Here is a 16,635-nt window from a genome sequence, read left to right as displayed (position 1 = left end):
TTATATTGCAAGATGCTCTGGTATAACCGAATGCAAATACTGTGTGCTCTTTTATGGTTGATCTAATATTATTATTACAAGTTCAAAGGATTAATGAGTTCTCCTGTATAACAATAACAAGTTTGATAATAAAATAAATGAAGTTCTATAAGCCAATTTTATGAACTACAAGCCAGATGATTATTACGTTCGAAGTACAATGTCAATTCATTAATTTATAATTTATGCAAAAGGGTCCAGGTAAAATGAGACCTACAAAGTAGAATGATAGATATTTATAAAATGAAGGATATTGGACGAATTGTGAAGAAATATTAACTTTTTAGGTATATGAAATATCTAGTAATATAGAGTAATAATCGTGTAACCGTATAAAATCGACTGATAATTATCTAGCGTTATATAGGTTTCAGAGCATGCAACGTGCTAATTGTAACGCTAATTAGCGAGTATATAGGATTTATCTGGTAATACGTCAATTATCCTAGGATCATTTTCGTTTAATAGGTATTGTTATTTAATAAAAACGTTATATCAGATAAGCGACCATTCATCTGCAGCCGTTTACTCGCCGCTCACCATATAATTATCACCGTGCTTTCCTCGCAGAAGTGCGGTAGCATGTTCAAGGACGCCCTGCGCATCCTCCCTGTACCAGAGCGCAATGATTCTTTCGGTGACGTAACAAAGCTCCATTACTTCTGTAACACGACCTCCACCCTTTCCTGATCCTGTCGTCGTCGCGTCCGCGCCGACGCCCGGCGTCCTTGCAGGTGCCGTCGCCGACAAGGACGTCTGTATCTGAAACACGGGCATTCTTAATTAGTATCATTGATATTTACGCGCACATTTAATAATTATCCTTATTAGATAAGACACATAGAACTTAATTTCACTGCTTTTTATGAAGTCTTTATGAAGTTCTTTGAAATTACCAAAATTTACTATAGAAAAGACTGAAGAAGAAACTTGTTCATCTGGTTAGTTTTACGTCGCAGATTTCCTTTTTATTGAGAATAAAGAATTTTTAAACGGCTTTGGTATACACGAATCTAATTTCTACTAAACTGCTTTCTACAGAATTCTTTATATCCAGAATTCTAAACAAAGGACTCAAGGAGAATACTCGGCTCGCTACAAATATTCGCATTTCATATCGCATTTTCCCGAAAAACAAATAATTCTAGAGTTGCCTCCAAGGTATGGAACCTAGTTTCGCAAACCGCCTTTTGCGGAATTTCTTCTGCTCGAAATGTTCCAAAGAAGCCCATTGAAGAAGCACTTCGCTCACTTCACCAGCAATACGCACAATTTATATTCCTATTTTACCGAACAAAAAAACTTACAGTTTGCGCTGCATGAAATTTCTTATAAACCAAAATTATCCAATAAACATATCTAAGAAGCACTCTGCTCGCTTTACTACCAATATTCTTCTTTTATATTCCACTTTTGCCTCGAAAAAAGTTACTTTAGATTTACTACCTAAATTCAGCACATTACTTCATAGATACTATATGAAGTCCACAACTGAAAAGCATGATAAATCATATTTTCTATCCTTTACAAAAGAACTGTTTTAGAATTCAATATGCTGACAATTAAATCTACACGAAAACTACCTTTTCTTTCGATTTTACGATTAAATACATGTTTTCGTCACTCTTTTATAAATTTAAAAAATATCAGCACATTATCTAGCAGCTATTTTACGCAAAAATTAACACGTTTCACCGGCCACTTTTTACAAAAACTAACTCGTGCAATTGACTATTTTATACAAAAATAAGAATTTAACCTTACACGTTTCGTGTTAAACATTAAACACGAGATTTGCGCACACTTTGTGCTCGAATACACGGAAGCAACGTGTTAAGAATATTAATTACGCAAAGTAATATCAATTAAACGAAAATAGCATAAATTCCTATCTCACAAAACATTACGAGTTTGTCATCAATCTTTAAACAACTTCGAATCGATCGGATTATTCCTTTTTTCAACTGCTCCATACTTTTTTTACAAAATACTTTTTCAAGCGATGTAGGAGTCGGAAAATCACCAAAAACAGACTTATCATATTTCTCCCGTGTGGTCTTCATCTATAAAGAACCTTGGAGTATTTCGGTGCGTAGACGATCCTGACGACAATACTGTCCGGCATGGCGATGCTGCCCTTATGGGAATCGCCTTGTCCCAACGAATCGACATGAAATCCTGGTGGTTTAACGCGTGCTTTTATCTTTGCGGGACGTCGACGAAGAAGGATGCGAGCACGACACGGCACGAAGGAATGACAGACTGCCGACTATTGTGCGTTCACTCGATTCCACTGAATTCACGACGTCTACCCGACAGTCTAACCACGGTTCCTACTTGCACAGCTGACGTTCAGCTATTCCCCTTCCTTATACGCCGACTGTGCAACGATTTCTCTCTCCGCGTGCACGTATGATGTAACGAATTCGTCCAGGTAGCGTGACTTCGATCAAAGTCACGCTCGTCATTAGACACAAGTCGCATTAGCCAGTCCCGCGAGCTCGCTGCGCTGACGGACGCGATAAAACGGCGGAGCGGTGTGGCTAACTCGACTTCAAGGGCAACGCGGAAAAATCGTGTCGACGAAGAAATATGAATAAGTTCCTTGTCCGCGAATTGCGCTGCGTCTGCATAAGCTGTCTCGGGTGTAATTCCAGTTGGCGAGTGATCGAATGAGTTTCTCAACGAGTGAACACAGGGCGTGCGTCTCGATGAATCCGTGGAAAATTGATATAGTGTGTTTTGGAGGTCAAATAAGTGAGAAAGATGTAGATGCACCATGATGTAGATGTAAAAATGATTCGTTATAGTCTGTTACAGCGTGTATACATTAGTCAAGATACCGTAGAAATTTCAACAAAATACTAGAAATCTAACTCGCTATCTTTTTATCACTTTTTGAAGATTCTATCCAAGCTTAGAAAATTTAAGAAGTATACAGTTTTCGTCTCCAGGGTACAGTGGCAATATGCTACATCGATATATCCTTATCACGGTCGCGCACACGTTATGCAAGAAATTCTACTTCCAATAACATTGGTCTGCAATTTTGTATTCTATCCTCTTTGCAAAACCATCGAAAGATGTGTCTATAATATTATTAATTATTGAAAAAAACAATCTTTTTCACAGGCTACAAAAAGGCTCGTTACAGGATTTTCCACTGTTTCCTACAAATACTTAAAGAATGATTTTTCTCTGCGCTCGAAAGTATATCTCGCGCAAGATGGCCCGGAGCACATCACAGCTTTATCGATAAACTTATCGTCAGAACGACCTTGCGAAGCGTCATAAACTTCTCTGAAAGACGCAACATCCCATACACTTCCTATCTTTGAAACGTCCATTTCCCCCGTCATACCGCGGAATAATTCAGCAGAATGAAGAAAAGGTACCGCTGCACGATCCCGTAACGCTATCACAGAGAAACCGCCGCCGACAAAGTTTACCCATTGCGATCCTGAATGAAAAATCAGCCCGCCGTCAGACGATATTACGACTTATTCGCGCGTGACGCCTGACAAATTGCACGAATATCCTCTTTGTCTCTTCCGACGCGGTAGACTTCGCGCGAAAAAGGATGGTCGTGGCACGGTCGTCCGATACGAAAGGCCCCCCGTCGATCTTCGAATCCTAAGCAACCGTGAGAAATACGAAGGACACGCGGCATACCGAGGTAGGCTGAGCTTCCAAGGAACGACAGCTGTGGTAGGACCGCGCTAGCGTAATGGCAATTTCACACGTGAGACCTAACGCTGGGAGGGATTTATGGTCGTAGCAGACCACGACGTACACTATCGTCCATAAGTATTTGGACGCTTCTAAAACATCGCAAATGTATACCTAAACTCGTGGTACAATTGACGTCACAACAGACGCCATGGTTCAAGGTAACACGAAGATCAAGTATAATAAAATTACGTTGGAGGTCACCGTGATCCTAATTTCGGGATACAGCTGGAGTCAGAAGAGATTCTATGGTCCAAGGTAACGCGAAGATCAAACATAATCAAGTTATACTGGAGGTTTCATCGTCGAGGAAATCAAGTTTGAGAACTTGTCAGATACAGTGGAATTCCATTTATCCAAACTTGTCGGGAGACAAACGGTTTATATAATTGGAGTTGATATAATAGGAGCTTGCCAATTATCCTCGCTATCTACTAGCTTTTGTTCATACAATAAGAGCTCAGGTTCAGATAAATGAATTCAACCAGCAAAAGATCAATTAATCGTACATTAACTAAAATCTCGTTCATATAAATGGAATTCTACTGTATAGAAGAATTTGTCTGCTCCCAACTAGATAGAAATAGACAAGAGACAGGAGATTATTTAACACGTGAAAATAATTCGAAAATGTGGAATAAAGTACTTTCATTTAACGCCTCCTTTTTTAGAAAAAGTGTAAATTCCACATACGTTTTCAATTTTACGAATACGATTATGATAATCGTGTCTCGTTAGACTGTTAATGAACTTTCAAAATGCTTCACATAACATGCAAACACTATGAGTGTCCAATTACGATGATATCATTACCGAATGATGATATGACATCAAAAATTTGTACACGATAAAATTTTACACCATGATAGCCTTTAACTGTTAAACACAATACTTGATTCCAGTTATAGCGAGAGGTAAGACATTCACATTAAAAAAATCGTATGTCAGCTATAACTTTGAAAATATTTATAAGAGAAATATCAATCTTTTGATCGAATAGTATCAAGTATCGTACAAATACTTATGGATGGTATTGTACGCGCGAGTTGAAGTTGACTGTAGCCCGCGAGAGAAGCGGCGAACCGCGTTACGATCTCGTAAACGTATTTTTAGAGGCCAGGTTACTAGCTTCCTCTTTCTCTCTTCAACTCGCTTCGATACTAGCTCGCTGTTTTGATGGGACCGCTGCGGCTACTCGAACCCCTTTCTTCTGTTCCAACACGCAGAATCATTAAAATTTCAATTTACACCGAGGCGACACGTGGGCGGAAATCGCGATTGAATTCATTGGAGATGAATGAAAATTTTATCGACGTGTTTCGCGTGTTACGAGTGCCGCGTGGTGGATATTTTGTGAAAGATATATGCACGATACTAGCGAAGGAATATCCGTGTCTTATGTGGAAAATTTCAAATTTGTAACTTTTCACGGATGAGTTTATTAAGAGTAGAAGAAGATAACTATGTTTCATTTTTCTGAAAAATGAACTATTCTTTCGTATACTCAAGGATATATTTATTCAGAAGAATGTTCATTATATCTTTTGGAATTGTACTTGAGGTAAAGAGAAACTGTAATAGGAATCTGCAGAGCACTGAAACTACCGAGCCGTACTTAAGTACAAAACTCATAGAAAAGAAACCAAAATCAGAGATACAAAACCTACGACGCAAAGGAAAACAACATTTTATCCAAATTCCAAGAATTACATATCGTAAATGTATGAAATTTCTAGGAGATACGATCCTTTTAACTACCATAGTAATTCTTGTAAATGGACCATGATGCCTAGCTATGATATACGTATAACTTCAAACGCGCGGCGAATTCAAAATAGCTTGTTTTGATTCTGTGAAGCGTTCAAAGACGTAAGACATTGAGATGAAGGGTTTGACTGTCAGGAATATTGCTTTTTAATTGATTTTTGTTTACACTGGGATTCTTGCGGCCCTTTTGACGGGCCATGTGTAATTTAGAAGGAATAACCGTAGGCTGTGACATTAGTAGGAAGTAATTATTCGGGGGCGCGAAGGAAACGTCGCGCCGGTAATGCCAATTATCGTTAATCCACGTAATTGCCGACGGCTAATTTCTAATTGCAAGTGGAGTGCCAAGCGAGAGTGGGCTTTATGGTTATCGACTTCTTTCCGTCTCGACCTCTCTGCTAACCAACGAGTATATGCCGTCGAGATCCGATCGATAGCGGAATGTTTCGCCAAAGATCCGGAAAGGATGCATTCCAAACCTATCAGGGTCCTAAATTATTCTCTCGAACGATCATGTTCCTCCGTTTTTCCGATTCTTTGAAGATTGAACATCATTTAGATTAGTCAAGTTATTTGAATTCTGATTGACCTACGATTTACGTTCGAGAATTTTTGGTCGAAAACGTAAACAAGCTATTATATATATTATACAGGGTGATTGGTAACTGGTGGTACAAGTGGAAAGGGGTTGATTCTACGCGAAAAAGGAAATCGAAAATATAGAATAAAAGTTTCTTTTTTTAATTTTTTCTTTTTAATTTTTTTAAAAATCTACAGTGAGATCCGTTATAACGAGACGTGATAAAGTGCACGCGTACCGAGTGAAAATTCAAAGTCGATTTTCTCGAAAACAAAACCTCAAAAGAAAAATTTTTATTCTATATTTTCGACTTCTTTTTTCGCGTGGAATCATCCACTTTCCGCTTGTACCACCAGTTACCAACCACCCTGTATATTATATTTGGCCCGATCATCGTACTACGGGCTATGCCCGTAATATTTACGTTTGGCCCGATTATCGTACTTGTAGATTAAGGGGTTAAAATTACTTTGTCAATACAAGTTGGTTAGTTTATTCACTCAAAATATATATCCTTTCAAGTGTATATATTTTTAAGTAATGTAAAATCAATCTACCAATAATGTGAACCTAATACTTGATTCCATGATATTTGCAATATTCTTTTGAGTTTCAAATGCGTCAAGGTTCGTTCCGCTATCCCATGATTCGAAGGAAACAACAGCTGTGCTTGGTAACGTAATATGTTCAAAACAAATTATATTTTAATGTTCAATAACGTTTGCTTCGTCTGGCAGAATCTGGCAGATGCACCAAGACGTTTCTTAGCAATTCTTTAAGTCTATTTTTTTAATTTTATGAATCTATTACCTGAAATCGACTTTGAAGTAACCAACTTTAGAACAGAAGAAAGAAACAGAAAAAGGCACTATCTGCTACTATCTATTATACACTATCAATCAAAAATTTGAAATCACGTTCTCAACTATTCCTATGTGTAATGTATCTTTTAATTCCGTTATCAGTTTAAAATTAATTCTGCGAACATCGATTCTACTTTCTTTAAGTAATTATTACCTAAGGTAATAGAATCTTAAACCAATCACCTCTTAAATTTTCCAATCATACAAACCATGTAGCGTTGCTAAACATTCGACCAGTAGTGTATAATCTTCGCATATCTAGTTCTCACATTTCAAGCATTTTCATCGACACCGAATGCCATCCGAAATCGATAGAGCAATTTCGCAATAAATTTCCGAATGGTTTCCTACGATTATCATTGAGGAACGGTTTCTCGCCACAATCGGTAATAACCAGTTACGAGCAATTGTCAGAATTCCCTCGCGTCGTGCCGCGTTTTGCATTCGATGCTCTTCTCTGTGTATATTTTCACAAGAATAGCCGCGGTATAAGCGTGGATTTCACGAATACATTACATGGCCGACGTCAATATACTTGGATTATCTCCGTGGAACATCGGCTGATACCTACACCGTTCATACGGTGCGCTAGCTTACTGCCATTTTAGCGAATAATTTTCTCCGGTGTCGACATTAATGCGTAAAAGACGCCTTGCTGCTGATCTAGCCGCTGTTATGATTTAAAAAAAGACCCCAATAAAGCGTAAACGTTCCCTCCAAACCACTTCCCAGATCCGTTTTTCATGCTTCCTCTGGCGTTACATTTAACAATCCAACGCGTTGCATTTTCAGATAGTTATCTGGCAAAATCTTGCTCAATAATATCAGTCACCGTTACAACGAGATAAATGATCCACGGGATTAAGGGAAAATTGTAAACTTCCGCTTTGTTCGTGATACGTATAAACAAAGTGCTATAATTTATGAAGCAGAAGCTTCAAAACAAGTTTAATATATTTTGTTACTTTACTAAGTTTCGTTACGCCATAATATGTCATAAGTGACGCAATTTTTCTAGAAGCTAAGATAATATAACGGAACTCGTTAGAAGACGATAAAAGTGACCTAAAAGAGAAATAGAAAGTTCCGTGGAAAGATGGCAAGCAATTGTAGAAAATGAGAGAGAATTTATGCATTTATTGAAAATTTATATTTGTGAAGATAATCGGCAAATCAACCGTATGCTGTAATTCCTATGTAATATTTCCCCATATAGAATATTTTCCAGTTCAGCTATTTCCATCCCAGAATTCCCAACCAAACCATAGTTACACTAACGATAAGACCGCTGAGGATAAAATCATGAATGAAACGTAACGATTTACTAACGATATACTATAAATAACTTTTATGTAATATTTCCTCTATACGATGTTTCCTATTTCAATCCCTTTCCAAGCAACCCGAATACCACAAAGATCGAATTACTCTAACAATAAGACCGTTCAGAACGAAAACACAAGCGAAGCGTAACAATCTGCTAAACATTCTGAATAACTCTTACATAATATTACGTTCGTATAATATTTTCTATTTCATTGCCTCCTATTTCACGATTTTCTCAACGAAACCAAACATGGTAGAAAGCAAGTTACCTCGGGTTACCTCAAGACCACAGAGAACGAAATCACAAGTGAAACGTAACAAGAACGTCAAAATTCTCTGGTTCTTGAGGCGATTACGCAGGTGGCGTGATGAGAATGATTTCGTATGTACGTCTCGGAGGTAATTTCGAAGTCGAGGCGGCTTGTGTGCGATTTTGCATAGTGATCGTTCGCAAAACGCTGAATCGCGGCGTCAGGTACACGTGTACGCGAAAGAGGAGGTTGTTCGCCGTAGACGACGAGCGCTGTTTCGAATGTAAATAGGGCTCGGCCGTGTTTTCCCGCGGAATAAATGAAGGTACCGCCTGATGCAATCGACCCCCGTACTCTCGACCAATAAGACGCCACTTCCTCGTACGTATCACGCGTGGTTTGTTTTAATATTAAATATTTAGAGAGCCCAGGTTTGCGAATGGCGCAAATCGCGAATTCTTATCAGCAAATGATAAGCCACAAGCTACGTAGCAGGCTACGTAGCAGGCCACTTAGCATAACGATCGTGCTGAGCATATTTTTCTTTCCTTTTTCCAACTTCACAAAGCGTTTCTCGCGGTCACGACAAGTAACAACGAATAAATCGTAGGTGCTCCAACGAATGAAAAGGTAGGTCCACTTTCTAGTACTTCGAGTAAACGAACGAGAATCAAATATTATTCTCAATGTGCTATACAGTCATGAGTCAATTATTATTCGTAATAATGAACTGTTGTCCTTTTGAATTTTGAACATACCTTTATTTTTTCAGATATTGGAGCCGCAACAGAAATTTGTAATGAGAACAATGCCTGACAAAAATTTCTAGATTCTTTTACGAACTTCTAATATTTGGAATCATATCGAAAAAAACTGTGCATTTTTATTATCAATTAGTATTCGTTGAAAAATGTGAGAAGAGCTGCGTTTATCAGGAGACAGAATTAGAATCGACTCTAATTAGCAGACCTACTAACCGAGAGTCTGATGAATAATTTATGAGCTATACGCGCCTGCAATTTTCGTGACTGAAAAAAAAACACAAATTCCCATTCTATGTAAAGATCTACGAGTTGAATAATTTACAGCGAAATGCAGTTGGTATAGCGAGGAATTATAACAACGCAAAAGAGTCGATTTTTTACCTGGTGTTGTTGTTTGCTTCTCGAAATGGTGTTAACATTCTTCGGCTGTGCCTCGTAACCTCCATTATGCTGCAACAGAAAAGGAAAAATACTGAATTATACAGGTCCCGCCATGTATATCTACGATCTACTGCAAAGGAATGGGTCAGAAAAGAAAGAAAACAAAAGAAAAAAAACGAAAGACCCAAAAAGGAAAAAATGAAAATAAAATAGCAGTAGTTTCCACGCGTGCACATTAAGGGCGTCGCGAAAGGAAATGGGTTGCCCATCGCGTCGAGCAACGATAACAAATACTACGCGTAAATTATTTCCATTGTTCGGCTGAAAGCAGCTGTTGCGTAAATTCAGGCTGATGTGCGCCACGCGTCTGATAATAAACATCATCGATTCCCAGTGCTTCGATTCGCGTAAATCCCTGGTGGCCTGTGAAAACAAATTTCCGTTCCGCGACCACCCTTGCGTGGGGTGTTTCGATTAAATTTCCCAACGCGAACTCAGTCAGTCGTAATTTTTTCTATCTATTCTATATTATTTATATTGTCCTGTTTATATATTTATCGAAGCGAGAGCGCATGGCGAAAATATGATTTCAATCGAGCGAAACAACACCCACGCACCTCGCTTTCTATATGGAGGGCAGTGTGCCAAACTGTGAACGCGATACGGTGCAAAAGGGTCTCAGTTTCCTCTCGTAGTGGTGTCTCCTCCTTAAGGTTATTGTTCACCGTGTCCTGGCGCGTGTCACCGCAGCGACAGCAATTTGCTCGCAGCCAAGCGCGCGATAGCGAGCTACTGTTCGAGTTTGTCATGGTTCTTCGGATAAAGGACCCGTGAAACCATGAATAAAATTCACAACTGCTTCCTTGTACGATATTTTGTGTCTACTTTAAGTCTATTTTAAGTGTCATCACACGTAATTTATAGGAACACGATTTTTCAATTGTCAGATTCATTAACTGATTCTTAATAATCTTAATAATATTCTCTCAAATGAAATATATTACGTGCAGAATTAAAGTCGTGAAGGAGTTAGCAAACGTTGCGGCGAAAGAGAATTTCGAAATGTGGCTAGCCACGTGTCGATCGTACGTCGGCGCCGTGACAGGCGTGCTCGTTACGAATTATTCCGCAACATCGGGCACCGCCTTTTCTCTTCCTCCATCTCTTCTTCTGATCCGCGTGAAACCGCGATCCTCGCCAACCACGGCGATGATTCATGGACGAAAATCACGCCATTAATCCCTCGTTGCCTGTCGAGCGCGTTTCGTCCGCGTTTCCATCGCGCCTCGTTGCTCCGATGCAAAAGAGAGAAAGCAACCGCGCTTTTCAGATCTCTTACTCTATGTATCTACTTATAGGAACTTCTTGCTCGTGCTAATTTGAACGCTCTTCACCGATACGATCTCCGCCCTTTCCACTTTTTTCTTCTTCTCGAGTTGCCAACCCGCATCGTACACCTGGAAGTATCGGCCTTCGTATCGATCGTTTCGCACGATCCATGGATCTGTCGGATCCCACAGTCAAAAAATACCACGTATCAATTTCGTTTTAATTCTCCGCATCTGACTGCAATCTCAAGGTCATCGTATCTTCCACCCTCGGTTCAACTATCTCGATCCTCTATGTATTCTTGACAAGCAGTTTCTCGCCGGGAAATTTCTGTATAACCACCGGTAAATCCTTCCCCTTTCGTTTCTTGTAGCCCAGACGGGCTTACGAAGGGACGACACTCGAGTAGTCAGTGAAAAACTGTCGTAAGAAAGCTTCTGGGTGCCGTGGACGAGCGAGGATCACGCGACCTGGGTCAACCGGCACGAACGTCTGCGCCGCACGGGAGCCGCCCCGGCGCTGCGGCCGCACAGAGGGATGAAACCCTGCATCTCGGCTACGGAGAACATTTAAGGGGGCTTGAAGAGGGTTGCGGGGCGAGAGAACGCGACACGTAACCATGGAGATGGCAAGCAGCGTCCCGAGTTTGCACGCAGGCCTGGTCCTGCGCCGCGGGTTCTACAGGATCGCACGAGTTGTGCGCGGCACAAGGGAAAAAGGGACGAGGAGAGTTCGGTTATAGGTCGAGTGCCACTCCCTGTAAATATAATTACCCCGCGAAATTGTCGCACGCCCGTGTAATACGATGCCGCCTTTGCGAACTTACGGCTCACCGTCTCTCCTCGTGTTCGCAGTGTTAGTTCTTGCATTGTGGATTCTTTATCTGGTGCTTTTCTAAGGAGCAAATGGGGTTAGTGGTTTAACACGTTTTCCGCGGGATTATTTAAAAAAATAGCGTTTAATAGGCTTTTTGAAGGGTTTGGATTACACTGTGTATTTTCGTTTCTGAAGAGATAAGTGAGTTAGTAGATTGGACGGAGTTTGTTTCTGGCACGATAATTTAAAAAAAATGTAGTTTAACAATTTTGTCACATGTATTTACGTTTCGTCTTTCCAGTTTTTTTTTTTTTTTGCTTTCTATGGGATAATTCAGTTAGTAGAATATTAAATGGAGAGAAAGTTCGTTTTTCGCGCGGGAAATAAAAAATATAAAGAAATTGAATTTAAAATATTTAGAGATGTTTGGATCTATCTTTCTGTCTCCTGCTTTTAAGGAATAAACAAGTCAGAGGAAGATTAAATGCGAGGAAAGTTTATTTCAAAGAAATTCAATTTAATAATTTCTTGAAAACGAAGGGAAGCTTTATATTTCGCGTGGTAATTTCAAGAAATTCAGATGTTTTCCAATGGAAATATTTTGAGATAATCCAACTAGACGTTTCAAGTGTCTTAAATTTAATTGCCACCACTCCAAATAAGTAATAATGTTGTAAAATTTCAATATTGTTCCAAAACAGGGATTTCTATTAAAACTTGATATTGTTCGATTTTCAGCTGGTCTGATTCATTTTAAACTTCCACAAAATTAATAATACGTGGAATGCGTCTTATACGGTCATTTCTGTCGCAGTAGATCGATATGTGTTTTAGATCTGGCAGATTCGATTAAAATTTTATCGCGTTCCACGTTACAGCGAGACCATAAAATATTGAATGACTTCTGAAGAAACGTCTTCTAATATTTTATGCGGCAACAAAAATGTCGATAAATAGAGACTAAATTCAACGACAGACGTAATATTTCTCGGTTCAACACTGGCAAAATGGCATTTTAGGTATTCTCAGTAACACTCTGCGTAGAACAATGGCGCAATTTTTCTTGACCGTTCGTAGACATTTAGCACGAATTGAAATTAAATTGGTCACTGGCTGTTTCTGCTCGAGCACGGCGGACATGAAGAATATTTTACGAAGCGATAAATCACTTTAACTAGTCCATAGGCTTTCGCGGGTAGAACACGTTTTACCAGGACTAGATAGCTGGGATAAATAGACGGGTGTCCTTGTCCGACGAGTGGCGCGAATAAAGATGCGAAACGTAGTAATTCAGATTCACGGTATCGATAATTTAAGTGGTAGCCACGAAAATACCAACTCGAGGATTAAATAACCATGTGATTCTATAAACTTGCCTGGCAATGTTTCCGTGCCTCGTGTAAGCCTCTGGAGCCGAGTAACCGATAAATCAGCCGGCAAATTTTACATCTAAATTCCCAGAAGCGGATATACATTATGCAGAAGAAAAACCTTGAATATTGTAATCTGTTGTGCACCGTAAAAAAATATTCAACTACGGACTACAATTTAAATGAAAAGTATTTAAGGACAGATCAAAGATAAAATTCTTTGGAAGAAACGCGGTCCGATTCCAAGGAAATAAATTAAGGACAGAGTATATTTTTGATTGCTTTACAAAGTTGAAACTTGTTTCTTAATGGAAATGACAGGCAAGAAAAGGACACATGGAAGGGAGGAAATTAAGTAAGATCCGTATTCGTGTGAGCAGAAGTATCGTGCGTTTTTGCACGTAACAGTTGGCGAACCTCTATACAGCAACGATATTTTAATACGAAGAATAGGCAATACAGCGGACGTCGTCGCCAGTCAGATTGCTTAGCTGGCGGCTCGGGTTTCGAGAATTGGAAACGCTTGTGGTCCCTGTCGCCAGCTTGAAAGCAGATGAAACTTTAAAAAATGCAAATTCTCGCCAGGAAATTCGCATATTAAATTCGAGAGTCTCGAGTGTGTTTCTTTCGTGACGACGTCCAACCTTGTTCAATGCTAATTAGCCACGTCAACAAATGTAATTTAATTTTAGTCACGCGTGATAAAGACATGCCATTCAAACGCAATAGATATAGAATCTTTTAAAATATCAATCGTTCAAAAGTATCAAGACACTTACTTATTTTTAACAAGATTCATTCTAAGTACAAAATTACACATAAATCAAACTGTAATTTCATCCATCAAAATTTCATTCATACCTATCTATTAACAGAATATCATAACGCGATTAAACTCACTTCTAAAACTATTTCGTTACTTGGCAAATTTCTCATCTTCAGATTTTTTATTTCTGTATTATAAGTTAGGTTAAGAAGATCCTTGACAGAAAATCTTTCAACGCTAACGCAAGCATTGACATTTCAATAATAAATGTAATTGATTGTGTGCACGTATGATTAGAAAAAGTTATTTATGGAAAACGATTGTTTGTCATTGACATTTTCTATTGAATATATGGAAAGTTTCGACCAGAAATATCGAAGATACGATTAGAAGAATGTCTTATAAGTAAACGTGATACTGTCTGTATCTCGTGTAACGTAACGAACGAAATAATCAACGAGAAGGCAAGCTGCTTCGGCGGAAAGACACCCGATTGGCTAATACCGGCTTAATTGACTTATGCCCCGCAACAAACCGCGCATTACGATTGAGAATCACGTCGAACAGTCAACGAGAGCACAGCTGCGGAGGAATCAACTCTCACTTCGACACAGTCGTGACCGGTACCATGATGAAAGAGTCAAAATAACATTGACGATCGGCGAAGTCACGTCGCGTTGCATTAATGGATAAATTATTGCGAAATTGTATGATGAAAATTGTAGGCGATAGGCTTCTGAGATATTTGAAGATTATCGAATCGTGTGAAATTCTCGTGCGCTATCTCTTGATATTTAATTCGAAACTGTCTAGTTTGTATCCGTTTGCAAGCAAAGTAAAATTCCTGCTCGTTTCGCCTACTTTGAAAAGATTCTTGCGAGTCATAATTACCTAATATCCCAGCCTTTGAAAGTTGGAGGTGCCAGGTATTTCTACGAAACTTTCCTTTTCTTCACAGCGAAGTTTTAGCTTAATAAAAATTGGACTGGACAAAAATTAAAAAATTACGATATTTGGAAGTCTGAAAATCTGAATATCCGAGAATTTGAAAATTCGGAAATCGGAATATGTAAAACATTTGGAAATTTGCAAATCTGAATATTGAAACATTGGAAAATTTAAAAGTAATCCATCAGTGATAGACACATGCTTTATTAAAGATAAGGTATTCGAAACTCGCAACGAATGCATAAAGGAAACAATAGGTACAACATTGGCCGCATCCTTGACTCGAGACAGGAAGCCTTCTGCCACGAATACGACACTCATACATACGTGTTCTCGTCCACCTAATGACCGATACTTACGCAACTGTTGCTTTTTACGCGAACGAGTAAACACTTTTTCTTTCTAAGACCGCTCGCGACGAGTTCTCCTATGACCTCACAGGAAGTGACAACCTTCTCGTTCATCGTTATAAATATCCATTCGCGTACATCGCAATTTATACATGCAAACATCCGAAGAAGAAAGCGAATTCTTTACCTCTTTTTCTTTTTTTCTTCGTTCTTTTTCCCCTTCTTTGTTGCGCGGCCTCCGCGAGTTTACGTAAACCTATGATCATCGTAAGCGCAATATAATACCCGATAGAGATCGTAGAGAACTCGGAGGAAGCACGCATTTTATCTGAAGAAGCGTCGCTTTATCTTTAACCCATGACCCCTCGCGTGAACCAGCCGGTTCTACCCTCTTCTCGATCTCCACAGTGGACACGATCATCGTCTTAGAAATTTATGAACGCGTGACAAATTACTTTATTCGTCCGTACTTCGAGAGTCGTTTGAAAAAGCGAGAAAAAGTTGTTAGTTTGATCTTTACACCAGGATTCGTAAATACCAAACAACTACAGTAGCACGCGAAAGTATTTTGACACTGACCATAGAAAACTTTGATGTATATACCGTATATATGTGATATAAAACATTTTGAAATATCTTTAGCAGTGAAATGAAATACGGCTGTCAATGTTATATTGGTAGTATTGGAAACCAATCTGAAAATATATATTTTTGTAGACAGAAATTGTTTACAGGAGTGATCATTTTATAACGGAATAAATGTGTCAAGAATTTCGGTTCACTTCTCCAAATTGCTTAGAAACTCGATTCGTTGATTGCTTTGTGCGATACGTTACTCGTTCTATTAAACCGTCTGACACGTCTTCGTTAAACTAACGCTATCCTAGACATTCCTCTCAATTACCAACTAGCCTCGCTTTCCATTTTGTTAATTTTTGTTAATGTAGAAATAAACATAAATTGTACTTGTCAACGAGAGGAAAACGATATCGGAGTAAAACTTTGGACGAGAACTTGGAGAAACCAGAGCTGCTGAAAATGGAGATCAATCCGTAGTTTTCGAATAAATGATTTCCAAGATTTCAGATTAGATTACTCATGAAAACTGGTCAGGAGCAACGAGAAATGTTCATAAGTAACCAACTCGATGCCCGTGACCGAATCATTCGCGATGCCAGTTCCGACTCCACTCTTGGACTCTGGCCAAATATCGAAATTTTCTTCCTCGTAACGTACGACCTGCTGTATCTTGTACGATCACGAAGAGAAAACGTAAAATAAGGAGAAGTTTCTTTATTAACCTCAGTGGAAATTCTTTTCGGATGATTGTTACTTCGCATGGACTTCGATCAGACG

The 16,635-nt window shown here is 39.0% G+C and overlaps 1 protein-coding gene across 14 annotated transcripts in view; it reads right to left on the bottom strand.

The window, feature by feature from the left end:
* by (focal adhesion protein tensin) overlaps positions 1-16,635 on the bottom strand; it is a 182,582-nt gene that overhangs the window by 45,606 nt on the left and 120,341 nt on the right. For 12 of the 14 annotated variants that reach the window (XM_069125068.1, XM_069125070.1, XM_069125069.1 and 9 more), the window contains 2 exons: positions 9,701-9,769; positions 580-801 (listed from right to left, as the gene is read on the bottom strand). In XM_069125068.1, coding sequence (XP_068981169.1) covers positions 580-801; positions 9,701-9,769 — 291 coding nt within the window. Of the gene's footprint in view, positions 1-579; positions 802-2,113; positions 2,345-9,700; positions 9,770-10,317; positions 11,432-16,635 lie in introns of those variants that run through there. The other 2 variants (XM_069125078.1, XM_069125081.1) reach the window with 2 other exon arrangements.

The sequence above is a fragment of the Bombus flavifrons genome, chromosome 12 (assembly GCF_040668555.2).
Source record: "Bombus flavifrons isolate JBK064 chromosome 12, iyBomFlav1_principal, whole genome shotgun sequence".
NCBI lineage: Eukaryota > Metazoa > Arthropoda > Insecta > Hymenoptera > Apidae > Bombus > Bombus flavifrons.
The sequence above is the reverse complement of the archived record's forward strand: the minus strand, read 5'-3'. Positions and strand labels throughout refer to the sequence as shown.